Source organism: Lepisma saccharinum, chromosome 8 (genome assembly GCF_977018435.1).
Source record: "Lepisma saccharinum chromosome 8, izLepSacc3.1, whole genome shotgun sequence".
Lineage (NCBI taxonomy): Eukaryota > Metazoa > Arthropoda > Insecta > Zygentoma > Lepismatidae > Lepisma > Lepisma saccharinum.
In genome coordinates, this window is record NC_139236.1 from 70689623 (window position 1) to 70703623 (window position 14001).

Below are 14001 nucleotides of genomic sequence, written 5' to 3' on the forward strand. Positions count from 1 at the left end.
TCTGCAACATCAAAACTTTAAAATACAACTGACAACTTTTTCATACATGATACGAGACATTTCACACACTGTGTATATAGGTGAGATAAGTTTGAAGTGTCCCATTCTTTGTGTGGATGGCTGTGCAATGTACGTAGACACCATTCATTCTACAGCAGGATATCAAACATTGTGTATGTTTTGCAATATGGAAACTTGGATTGCAGGGAACTATTCCAATGAATTGGTGGATAATCATCTAGAACAGTGGTTTCCAACTTCAAAAGGTCCGAGGGCCAAAATTATATCCAGCAGTTGATAGGCGGGCCGCATTTTTTTTTGGGGGGGGGATTAAAAATTACAAAAATTGTAAGTACTGAACTGAAAATGTAGTACTTTCGCATGACCTAAATTTCTAAAATGAGGCAATAAAACAATGGAATTACAAATCAAAATTGTATAATTACAATTTATTTCACAAAAAACCCAATACTTATTGATGAATTGAAAGAAATTAAAGACACACCATACAAATAAGAATCCTTCATAGTAAGTGTTCAATGTGAAAATTGAGCCCGATCTGCTTCTTTTATTAAAGTTGTATTTGAATTTCTGTATTTGAAAGTCTCAGAAGGTGAAGCAGTGAAGAATCTGCCAGTCGGCTTCTGTAGCGGTTCTTGATGAACTTCATTGAAGAAAAAACACTTTCAAACGTGTATGTGCTGTCGAACATCGATGTCATTCTTTGCCTAAAACTACGAAGGTTTGGAAAGCGTTCCTTTAAAAGGTATTTGAAAAACTCTGGCCCCTTTTCTTGCCTCGTTTGAAAGAACACATCGTCTTGCAAATCACGCAATTCAAGTTGGAGAGAAGCTATTTTAATTTACAATCTTACGTTTTTTGGAGATATTGCTCATTTCGATATTTGAACAAACTTTAACAATCAGTCACAGTACAATCCGAGTTGGAACACTGGAAATCTCTTGGTACTTCTTGCGTAGTAAAACAGATCTCTTTAGAGCCGCTCTGCGGTTTGCTTCTGAACACAAAGAGTGAAGTCTTCGCGGAAGCAGACGAGTTCATTCCACATAGCGAAGAGATGGAATGCATGGTGTGAAGAGAAAGTTACGTCACTTTAGATTCTTCTGATTATCATTATTGACTGCAAAATCAATACCTGTGATATTGTCTTTCTTCACAGAGCATTCGTTCCTTCAGTAAAAAAAGAACGTATTTTAATAAAAATAAATACAATTAATGTATTTTGCGAACTGGCTTCGCGGGCTGCAGAAAAAGGCAACGGGGGCCGCATGCGGCCCGCGGGCCGCCAGTTGGAAACCCCTGATCTAGAAAACCAGCCCCCCAGGAGTGATGGAATTTGATGCTTTGACCACACATCACACAATGGAAAGTTACTTGCAGACCATACACATGAAGGACTGTAGTAGGATGAATCCAAATTCTGAAAGAAATGAAAAAAATAAGTAATTTGTTGCGTAGCTCTTGAATTTTATTTTTTAAACATGTGTAGACCTAAAGTTTTGCAACTATATAATCTGTACTATTTTGTATTCTAATCTTAATTATAGAGGAGGCATAAATTATGGAATCTCTTCAAAACATTGATATTGATAAACCACGATGGGACCAAAGCACTTACTGGGGGAGAGCGAAGCATTTCTTCACCACAACAAATCCACTCAACGTACTTTGTTCCTCTGAAGAACTGGATAGAGCAAAATCTGTTGTTCAACGACACCGGTAAGTTGATTTCATAGGACTTCTCAGAAGATATGTGTACTACTTTTTGCTCACATAGTTTCGAGTTTAATTCCAAAACACCATGTTAATTCCTGTTAAAGTACAGGAGCAGAATAAAGACGCAGCATGGAACAAGAACACACTCAGAATTACTTGTTTTTCACCCACATTGTCAAGAACAAGAAGGTAGGACATTAACCCTTTAGTGTACGATAGCTTCTATGGACAAGGTCCTTTCAGGCACACACTTCTTAAATGTGCTGTGATGTAGTAAATATATCATAATAGGACAACTATTTCTTGTAGAAAGGTGTTAGTGTTTTTTTTGTGGTGAATGACAGACCTCTCATGGAAAATGAAATTTATACGTTTTCCTCCCAATGCTAATAGTAGAGGGCTCATACCCCACATATGAAGGTTCATAATTAATCCTTCCCTTTTTAATGCTCACAACCCCTAAAAAAATAATATTCCTATTGACCCTCACAATAGGAACCCTCCTTTCTATTTCTTCCACCTCATGATATGGAGCCTGAATAGGCTTAGAAATTAATTAATATCCTTTATTCCATATAAAAAAGAAGTAGAAGAAAATTGAAATTTTATACAAAAAACTCATGTTTGGCACCTCACTGTGGGTACCACAATAAACTGAAGTGAATGAAAAAATTAGTAAGTCGTACTATTATGTTCCTACTTGCCCAAGCCTTTTGTGTGTGTGTATTTGACACTGTGTAGAGAACCTTAAAGTAAACAATTTTTCTTGATAACTTTTTGCTAATTGAGACCTTGTTTTTGCACTGCAAGTGCTAGAAAACATTGTATCATGCTTGTATGCAGATTCATTGTTGCCAGAGGCATTTTTTTTTTTGTCAGTTAACATTATGAACATACTATACAGGAACAGGATCATGCCAGCAACAATGCCAACAGGATGAAACCCTGAGATTAACCTTTTTTTGCTCAACTTGTGCATTGCACAGTATTTACGAGGGGCGATCAGGTTGCTCCGACCCTAACATAGAAGGAATGACGTCACGATTGATTTTTTATTTTGCTATTGTTTAGTGATCCTTTATATGCTTTCAATCTGAATTGCAAGTCTAAGTAACGTACAGTTGTCTGTTTACAGGGGTTTAACTGAGTGAAGTTGTGTCAGTGTGCCAGAATGGAGAAAACTGGGGTGAGAGCGGTGATCAAATATTTTGTGAAGAAGAACTGGACGGTATCCAAAATTCATGAGGACTTGGTGGATACATTAGGGGACGGTGCTCCTTCATACAGTATGGTGAAGAGATGGTGTCGTGAGTTTAATTGTGGGAGAGAGTCGTGTGAGGATGAACATGCAGGTGGAGCACCAAAAACTGTCATGACGACCGAAAACATTAACAAAGTCCACGATGTCGTGCTGAAGGATCGTCGAGTCACTATCCGTCATGTTGCTGAGATGTGTGGCCTGTCATATGGCACTGTGCAAAACATAATTACCCAGGAATTGCAAATGAAAAAAAATGCTGCAAGATGGGTCCCTCGAAACCTCACCCCAGATCAGAAGCTCACCAGAGTGCTCATCAGTCAAGAACTTCTTGACAAGTTTCGTGCTGATAGAGACGATTTCCTTGCCCGATTTGTAACTATGGATGAAACATGGGTCCATCACTTCGACCCAGAAACAAAATCACAAAGCATGGAGTGGAAACACCCAGATTCTCCACCAACGAAGAAGTTCAAGGTGCAAACGTCAGCCAAGAAGGTGATGGCCTCAATTTTCTGGGACTGCAAGGGTGTCCTTCTTGTGGACTATCTACAAAGAGGCCAAACCATCACTGGCACATACTACAGTGACCTAATCAAGAAATTACGTTATTCCATCAAGAAAAAGTGGCGTAGGATGTTGACCCGTGGTGTGCTCCTTCACCAGGACAATGCACCTGTCCACACCTCACGCATTGCGAGGGCCGCTATCGCACATGCATCGTTCGAATTGCTGCCCCACCCACCCTATTCCCCAGATTTGGCCCCCAGTGATTTCCATTTGTTCAAACATTTGAAGAATGACATTCGTGGTCAAAAATTTTCTCATGATTCTGAGGTGATAAGGGCTGTGGACTCATGGTTGGAGGACCAGTCGGAAGATTTTTTTTTGCAAGGTATCCACGCGTTGGAGCACCGATGGGAGAAGTGCATTGGAGTTGCAGGGGAGTATGTTGAAAAATAAAAAAAAATTGAAACCCTATTGCCGCTCTTTCTATGTTAGGGTCAGAGCAACCAGATCGCCCCTCGTACATGCAGTATTTTTTTTAAAGTGCTTTCCAGAGTTTAAAAAAGCATCCTTTATTGTTTTCTCTGGAGCCTTTTGGAATCCTAATTTCATATGTGTATTCCTTAGATATCAGAAACACAAAATCATGTGTTGTGGCATGCTTCGCACTCTCGTAACAGTGGCTCTGTACCTTTTTGAAAAATACAGTTGCAGTCTACAGGTTTTTAAACTTGTTTTTAAATTACAGATCTGGTGATAAAATTCCTGGATTAACAGAAGAGGAGTTATGGAAAGCAAAACATATGTATGATTCTGCCTACCACCCAGACACAGGAGAGAAAATGTTCATCATAGGCAGGATGTCAGCTCAAGTTCCAATGAACATGTGCATAACAGGCTGCATGATGTCATTCTACAAGTGAGTGAATTAGATTTCAAGTTCTGTAAACCAAAATTTTGACCACACACAAAACAAAGAGATATTCACACTTTAAACCATGTAAGAATAATTGGAAAATTAGGTCAGATTTGAATTTTTTCTTCTAGTATGTAAGTTACAAAATCCAAACTCAGTTTTAGGTTAGGAAATCAGTAAGCAAGAGCTTTGGAGAAATTACAAGAAAAAGCAAATTTAGTTGATGTATATGAAGAAGAGTTGACTGGAAAGTAAGGTTCAATCAGCTGTTGTGAGGATAGCTACTTGGTCTAATAAAACATCATAAAATAGTGGATTTATGCTATCCTACCACGTGTTTTCTGAACCATACTTTTACCACATGCTGCACAAGTTTGCCCAGTTGCGAGAATTTGTTTTTCACACATGTGAAGACAACAATAATATGGTGATTTGGTCAACCAATGAAGCTTTTTAGTTTCAAGTCCTGGCCTGGAAATGTGTGCTCCTTTATGAGTGCCCTTTTTTCAATTTCATCTAATCATCATTAATTCTTCTTGTGATTAGCCAAAAATTGAAGTAAAGAAAGACTAAATACGAAACATACAAATACAGTAAATAATATCCTGAACGTTGACATTAGCTGGACTTATGTGCAGTCTGTGAACTCAGTTTCCCAGCATAATTAAAGGTTAGACCTAAGCAGTCAAAACAGGATTTAGTTTGTAAAAAAACAACAGGGTTGCCATTTCTACTTTATAATCCTAGTTTCATTTTAGGAGTACGCCGGCTGTGGTTTTTTGGCAGTGGATCAATCAGTCTTTCAATGCAATTGTGAACTACACCAACAGAAGTGGAGATACACCAATAACAGTTAAGTAAGTATATTAATAAAATAAATAAATGTATACAAAATTAAAAAAAATATAGAATGTTGTTTTCAAGCTAATGTGAACTTCTCAGTTCAGTGAATGAAATTTTAAAAATTGCCTGTTTTAATACAACTTCTGCAAAAATAATGATTAGCACACTCACCTTTAGTGCAAGGGGTTCCTGGTTTTAATCCCCAATGGTAGCTCCAAATATCCCAATGTTAATCAAACATCGTGAGAACAGCTGGGGGCCTACTTGAAGAAAATGGTCTAGGATGTCAGGCCTTGCCCCCCCCCCCCCCATCCCGCTGCTGCACTATGAAGTTTAGTAACTTTGAAGAAAATGTTTAATGTTTGAAAAATTAAGAATACAAGTTATATAGCAGAAGAAGGCAGTAATATAGTAATATGTTGAGCAAACAATGAAGGGATTAAAAATAATGAAGATGCTTGCAATGGAGGGCATCTGCTCCTTCAAATAATCCTTATTTTATATTAATTTCCTGCAACTGTAACTCGGCGAAAATGCATTGCTGGTTTTGTGTAGGCCTATACAAGACTTTTTACTTCCCGTAGTTATCTGTAGAACATGTTTTTAAGGCACATCTGTATTCTATATAATACACATTTATATACCCAGTATTATAAGGTAAATGCCTAAGCTGAAAAAATCAAACTGCATATTTAAAATGCAAATTAGCATTTAATTTTTCATATTTACTGACTATAATGAAGTTGTCTTTTCTTTTAAATCACAGAAATTTGAATTACATATAGGTATTTGAGTATTTTGAGTGTGGTATTTCATTGTATGCAAGTTTTTTTTTTGGTGGTGGTATTTTCTATTGTACTATTTTTTTCTCTCTTTCATGTAGACAGCTTGGAGTTTCATATGTTCTAGCAACAGGTGGTGCTGTGGCCACAGCTCTAGGGCTTAACAGCCTCGTTAAGGTACATTGGTGTAATTTAATGTATTTATATATAGTGGGTATAATGAGATGGAAATACATATTTTGCAATTTAAGGCATTTTAAATACTGAACATTCAATCTCTCCTGATAATATATTAATATCGAAGGGCATACAGTTTTACTCCTGAGGTGGTGGCATCAAATTGATAACATGGGTTACAAACTCTACATTTTAAGTACAAATTAATGCAATTGAATAAAAACATTTGTCTTGAAGAGCAAGTCCAGTTTAATTCTTTAAAAAAAAATGGTTATATGCATTTTTAAAATACAACAGAATGGTTTGGAAATGTATCTCAAAATTGATTAGAAAACTTTGAAAGTTGATGGAATAATTTTGTCAAAATGAGTGGGAACCCCAATATGATTTTTTAAAAATTGTTTTACTAATTTGGAGTCATGTTTTTTACTCTGTGCTCTTTCTAACATCATTATTAATGTTTGCCATACTGGTAAGCAACAATCGTGTATAGTTAAGCACACAGTGTGATGCTATTTACTATTTACTCCCCACCCCACTTCCTTAGGATAACACTGTAGGATGGATCATGAGCTATTTTATATTAATGCATTATTGGACAATGGGTGATTTCTTTCACATTTCATTGGCCAATCAGTTTATATTTTTTTGCACCTTAATCTTGACTATGAGTGAGAACAACCTCAAAACAATGTCTTGGACTGGATTTGAATTAAAGAACACTAGCTTTCCAGATCCAATCAATTTGTGTTCCTTTCATTATCAAACGCAGAAGTGTAACATATAGACAGATTTTCAAAGCATTATGCTGACTGCAAGGTTTCACATTTCAATAATGTTTCAGTTCAATAATGTTTCAGTTCTGAAATAAAGTAATATTTAACGAAAGTAGACTGTATTAATTTTATTACTTCTGCCTATGTACAAAATCTTGAGACATAGCCATAAAGGAGTTTATGAGACTGTATCTCCATGGAAATTCCTGAAGCAATGAATTTTTTTTTATGAAACTAGTGAATTTAGGAAAATTTTAGTTAGTGAGGTCCAGATGCATCCCTGCTAAAAGAAGTTTAGCTCCAAATTATTTCTCCATCTACCCTGTCTATTTTGTTTATTGTTTTCACTTAGATTTACTCATAGTTGAGAATCAATTTTTTTTGTGCATAACTGAAATGCTAAATATGGCCACATGTCAAATTTTTGGATTGCCTAGTTTCTCCAAATTGGAAGGTGGGCAGAAAGTGAGCTTGCTTTCTGTCCTACTGTAGGCAAGCTACATCTGCATACTGTGCTTGAAGAAAAATGAGTACATACCAGAGAAATCCACCATTTTCAAGACAATTAATAGGCTATATGAGTTGTGTGATGCATGTAAAAAGAAATAACACACACACACACACACACGCAGAATGTTATCTCTAAAGTATTGTATTTTTTTTGGATTATTGCATACTTTAAGCTGCTCTTCTACCTCCTTCAATCTACCACAGTGTAGTCATCATGTAGGAAGAAATATTGCTTGGAATTTAAATTGCTGATACAGGCAAATACAGGGTCCGGCAGAATGAATAGTAGGATATAAAAAGGATAGAACGTCGAAACAAATCGAATAATTTATTGAAACACACATTGAAAACAAAGAATAATAGATGCCATTACATACCATATATGCCATTTTACTTTATTTTGAAGATAACACCCGACAGATGGTTGCCATCACGTTCAGCGCATTCTTCCAGGCGACGAACAAAAGCTCGCATCACCCGCTCCAGCATGTCCAATGGGATCGCCTCCACAGCTGTACGTATCCTTGCCTTCAGTTCAGCCACGGTATGAGGACGTGTAGCGTACACTGACTTTTCAGGTAGCCTCACAAGAAGAAGTCAGTGGCAGACAAATCGGGCGACCGTGATGGCCAATGAATGTCCCCAAATAGGGAAATCAATCGACGAGGAAAATGACGCCGCAAGACAGTCATGGACCGGCGGGCCGTGTGGGCTGTTGCCCCGTCCTGTTGGAACCATATGTCTCGGTTCACCCTTGGAAGGAGAAAGTCATGTAACATTTGGACATAGCGATCGCTATTAACCGTTACCGCACGTCCATGAAGATCCTCAAAAAAATATGGACCGATGATGCCAAACGATGCCACACCGCACCACACCGTCACACGTTCACTGTGCAGGGGTTGCTCATGCAGTCAACGAGGATTACATAGCGCCCAGTATCTGTAATTCTGTTTATTGACACCACCGTGCAGATCAAAATGAGCCTCATCCGACATCAGTATGTTGTTTCGCATCTGCGGCTCGGCTGCTAAAAGTTCCAAGCAACGCAACGCAAAGGTTCGTCGGGCATGTTTATCTTGTTCGGTTAGTTTCTGTGCGACCTGCATTTTGTAGGGGTGGAAGTGGAGGTCTTCATGGATGATGCGCCGCAGGGAACGATCTGACATTCCTAGCGCCAAGGCGTGTCTGGCAGCAGAACGCCGAGGACTTTGGATCAGTGCTTGACCGGCCTCCTCCACTCGCTCTTGGGTCCGTTGTGTCTTTGGTCGCCCCGGGCTTTTCTTTTTTGCACACGATGCAGTAGTCCTGAATTGTTGCACCCACCGTACAATCGTCCTATGATCCGGGACGTTCTGATGTCGGCCCACCTGGAAATGGCGACGGAAGAGCCGCTGCACGGTGATTGGAGACTCGTTTTTTTTTAAATACACCTCAACGGCGAATGCTCGATGTTCCGAACTCCACAAGGCCATACTTACAAATGGCAGTCCTTCCTCAATGCAGCGCGCACACACGTCGTTGCACAGGCGCAACAGCGACGCCGTACTACGTGACTCAAATCAGGCTATTCATTCCGCCGGACCCTGTACTTTTGTGGAGTTTGGGTAGCTCACAATGTTGTTAGACATCTTCACAGAGACTCCTGGAAATTTTCCAAAATGCACAGTTTTCATTAATTTTGTACTGGAATTTTGTAGATAATTGACTATTTTATATTCTGATTACCTCAAGTGAACTTAGGAACATTTTAAAGGAAGACTCTGCTAGGGCATAGTTTGAATCAAATATGTACATAGTAACACTTTTAAATATTCTAAACTACTTAAAATTTTACAGTATTTAAAGTTCCCTATTGGCAAGAATTGGAAAGAGTATTCTCTCAGCCCTAAATCACACCCAAGCTGGGACTTGAATGCAGAATCTCATAGCCAAGATCATGAGAAACATTTGGCCACCAAAAGTTGAAATAATTATGAAGCTGGTGATTGGATAGCATGCTAGCTGGTGCCTGTCACAGTGTAATGGAATCATGAATTCAGTTCCTGTCGGTGTCGATTAGGCTCTAGACAGAGCAAGCAAAGTCTGAAGCTTGTGTGTAGGATTGACTTAGAATATAAAGGTCCAAGATTCATACAATGTTTAGACAAAAAAATTTCACCTGTTTTCAATGATAAAGCAGAAGTGTGATTGCCAAGATGATCATTTCAGATTTTTTTTATTTCAGCATGCACCTCCATTGCTCGGCCGATTTGTTCCCTGGGCTGCTGTTGCAGCTGCTAACTGCGTTAACATTCCAATGATGAGAATGAAGTGAGTATAATACTTGGAAATAAAAATACCTTCGTGATGGTAATGTACAGTCATGGGCACTTCTGCCTTGTAACTACATCATAGATTATGGTGATGTTACAATCCACAAGTGTCCATGACTATACACATACCTTATTTGACCAATCTTGTCTAACAGAAAGAACCATGATGGTTCAGTCAGTTGCCATGCAGGAGACTCAGTTTTGATTCCCAAAGTGGGTGATCAATTTTTAAAAAAATTCCCGACTTTGTCCCTGCATAATCATGGCTCTGGGGTTCATCCAACCACTATTAAATGGATAACTGGGATGCCAGTAGGGGCTAAATGACTTTGAGGGTTGTTTGACACCTCATCATTTGGTTAAAGCATGGTGCTGATCACATCATCTCCAGTATGACTGAGATGTCCCTTCATGGTGTGGTATAATACAGGGTGGCTCAATAAGTCACTTAACACCCCCAGTACAAGGCCACTGCAGCGCGCAGCATGGAAATGGTGATGACCAATCGTTATCAGGCCAAGGGGGAACCACATTGACGCCACCCACACGGTCGGTGGCCATCTTGATGTCCGCCATCTTGATGTCCGCCATCTTGAATTCAACTTCAGAATTTAAAATGGGAAGGGGGTCGTGTGACATATCAAAATGGGCTAGAATTTCACGAGAAATGCAATGGTGAAGGTTTTTTCGACGTATCTTTCACCAGTAAAAAGTTATGACTGAATTCTTGTACCAATTAGTTCCTTTTCGAGGTGTTAGAAAAATGCCTTAAAATTTGTTTAGCGCATCGGTAATGCATCGAGATCAAAGTGACGTCTAGGGAGAGAAGTTCGCATGCCATTGCACACAATTTTAATCGGATACACCCATGAAGAGCTGCGCATTATGAATGGTTGTCGCGAACAATTTACAGTGTGTCGCTTCCATTGAATTAAAAGTCCTTCACAGTGACAAGGCTAATGTTTATGTTCAGAAGGAAGTTTTATAAACAGAATATTCGATGTTTTTTATCTGATAACCCATTTTCGACAGATCAAAGCTGATGGTTAGTGTTGGTAAGTTAATGGTGTGGCGTGCTGTGTGGAACACGATTGGTTAGTCAATTTTCCATCAACGGAACCTTAAATGCTTAGGGCTACTTGGATTTGTTAAATAAACAGGTTTTTTCATCCTTGCTTATGGAAGAAGGCACTTTTTACAGAGTTTTTTCAATAGGGAAGAACACCAGAACACTTATGGGAACGTTATGAACCAGTTTTTGTCCAAAGTTAGTTATCAGATGACAAGGGTCACATATTCTGTTTATGAACTTCCTTCTGAACATAAACATTAGCCTTGTCACTGTGAAGGACTTTTAATTCAATGGAAGCGTCACACTGTAAATTGTTCGCGACAACCATTCATAATGCGCAGCTCTTCATGGATGTATTCGATTAAAATCGTGTGCAATGGCATGCGAACTTCTCTCCCTAGACGTCACTTTGATCTCGATCCATTACCGATGCGCTAAACAAATTTTAAGGCATTTTTCTAACACATCGAAAAGGAGCTAATTGGTACAAGAAATCAGTCATAACTTTTTACTGGTGAAAGATACGTCGAAAAAACCTTCACCATTGCATTTCTCGTGAAATTCTAGCCCATTTTGATATGTCGCACGATCCCCTTCCCATTTAAAATTCTGAAGTTGAATTCAAGATGGCGGACATCAAGTTGGCCACCGACCGTGAGGGTGGCGTCAATGTGGTCCCCCCTTGGCCAGGCAATGATTGGTCATAGCCATTTTCACATTCCATGCCGCAGTGGCCTTGTACTGAGGGTGTTAAGTGACTTATTGAGCCACCCTGTACACTTGTGACAGGTGTACTATACCGGGTGGTCCATTTATAATGATAGTGTGGAATATCGCATGCAGAATGCATCCAATTGAAAAATTGCACAGAATAAAAGTTTGATCCTTTTGAGGGGGTAAGTCAATGCCGCAAAAAATTCGTCGCCACCACCCACCCCTTAGGGGGTGGTGGGGTGGGGTGGAAGTAGATGTGGAATTTCAAATGGCACACCCCCATTCGTTTTACATATTTGGATTCCGTGTTGAAAAAGAATAATTTTTTGTTTGAAAAATTTTAAAAATTTTGCAAAAAAATTGCAAACTTCGAACATTTATAAACATTTGGTAGTTTCAGATTCATTTTGTTCCCTTTATGTAATAACGGTTTTGGTCTCCGTTGAGAACATTGCATAAACGAATTTTATTCAAAAAATGTGTGCAAAGAATTCGGCAAAAGAAAATTGTTTGCAGTTTATGTTTTTGTGTAACAATAAGTAATATTAATTTGATCCAACTCTTTGGTTTCAAGGAACAATTTCATATGAACAACACTACTCACTACTCCATTCAGGCTCGAGCCATGTTGGACACAAAGTTTCTTGGTTGATGGATAGGACGTGGAGGATCCGTTTCTTGGCCAGCTCGTTCACCCGATCTCACGTTGCCTGATTTCTGCCTTTGGGGACTACTGAAAGAAAAGTGTTACCACGAAGTTCCAACAATGCCAGAAAACATGCAGCACGAATTATTGATGCTTGTGCCTCTATCATTCCTAACATTTTGGGACGAACAGTGTGGAGCTTCAGACACCGTGTTTTGAAATGCATTGAAGAGAACGGTCATCATTTTGAACAGTTGCACCTTTAAACATTTATTTGTGTACGTCAGGCGTGTATATTGTAGGCTACCTAGGCTATCGCCGAAGCCCATATTTAAATACAGGAAATAATTGACTCGCAAATTTAACCGATGCTTCACTCTCAAGTAACGACCAAGGAGTAAGTGCTAGTGTATGGTCGTCTTTATTTATCGTCAGACTTCTTCGTCTGAGGGAAAAGTCTTTGAACCAGCAGGCTGTCCTTTCAACCCATGACGTATTTGTGCTGGCAGGGACGACCTTGGTGATCCTTCGTGCTGGCTTCCAACCCCAAGCGCTGGTGACTGAAGACTTCCCTGCATCCTGGCGATGTTGTAGTGTTGCCGACAATGGAAATACGAAATTCGCTAATTCGCTGTGGAAAAAAATTATAGGCGAGGGTGCCAATGCAAATTATCCAAGCTAGGGGGATGCCTCATGAAAATTACATCACATCCCCCCTCCATCCCTTCGAGCATTGCCCGTCTCTCTTCCAGTTCCATGAATTTCTTCACATACAAGCATTATAAATCTGTCAAATTTAGTGATTTTTCTCATGAAGTTGGCACTCTGCTTCTCGTTAGAATTCCGCTGTGGTCGCAGCTATATGGGACATTGTGATGACGTCAGCCATGTTGCCATCCTGTTTACTTCTGTTTCAAGCAACCCCCCTCCTCCCTGTCAAAACCTTTGCGCTCACGGTGGGGTTTCAGCCCAAGCCACCACCATGAGCCATCCCTTCTGAACGGAAATACGTTTGGCAACACAAACAGTCCTTGTTGTCATAACAACTATTCACCGCACGTGTTTTCAGGGACGCGGGTTGGTGTTTTTCGCAAAGTGTGTATATATGGTCAAACGTGTCAGAGATCAGAGTTCCTTGTGTCGCCCGCGTAGTGTTTTCATCATTGATGTGAATGCTTTTTTTTTTTTTAAAAAAAAAACAGTGACCGAGGCCGTTTTGTTGTGCTGTATTGTTGACATGTGTTGTGTTATTCTGTGTTTTAGTAATTTGGCTATTCATGTAAGGACACATTCTTCGATAAAGTGACCAAAAAATTCACGCAAAAGGAGGGAAGAATGGAGTTTACCTTCAAGTAAGGTAAGAAGTTTATTATTATTATAGACTGCTCCTTTTTATAAATAAGCATGAAATGGTTGATTGATTTTCTTTATTTTACTTCGCTTTTTGTGCCACTTTTGGCTAATTTGCGAAGATGGGAATGAGGGATGATATGATGAAATTCATGAATGAACACTCAGAAACATCCAGGCCAGGATTCGAACCCGGGACCCCTAGCATCGTAGCACGATGTGCTAACCTCTTTTTTTTTTATCTATATACATAAAAGGAAAGCTTCCCCCATCACAAGTCATTCACTCATAGCACTTCATTCGAATTTCTATTTCAAGACTTTTCAGGACAGACAATCACAAATATCCATGTCTTACCCGGGACTCGAACCCGGAAGCCACGCTCTGCTAACCACTCC

The 14001-nt window shown here is 39.3% G+C and overlaps 1 protein-coding gene across 4 annotated transcripts in view; it reads left to right on the forward strand.

Annotated features, from left to right (window-relative positions):
* Positions 1-14001, forward strand: part of Sfxn1-3 (Sideroflexin-1-3) — a 48225-nt gene that overhangs the window by 18368 nt on the left and 15856 nt on the right. For all 4 annotated transcript variants that reach the window (XM_083126880.1, XM_083126877.1, XM_083126879.1 and 1 more), the window contains exons 2-6: positions 1569-1740; positions 4251-4421; positions 5177-5275; positions 6145-6220; positions 9734-9819. In XM_083126880.1, coding sequence (XP_082983006.1) covers positions 1583-1740; positions 4251-4421; positions 5177-5275; positions 6145-6220; positions 9734-9819 — 590 coding nt within the window. In that variant the 5' untranslated portion in view covers positions 1569-1582. The remainder of the gene's footprint in view (positions 1-1568; positions 1741-4250; positions 4422-5176; positions 5276-6144; positions 6221-9733; positions 9820-14001) is intronic.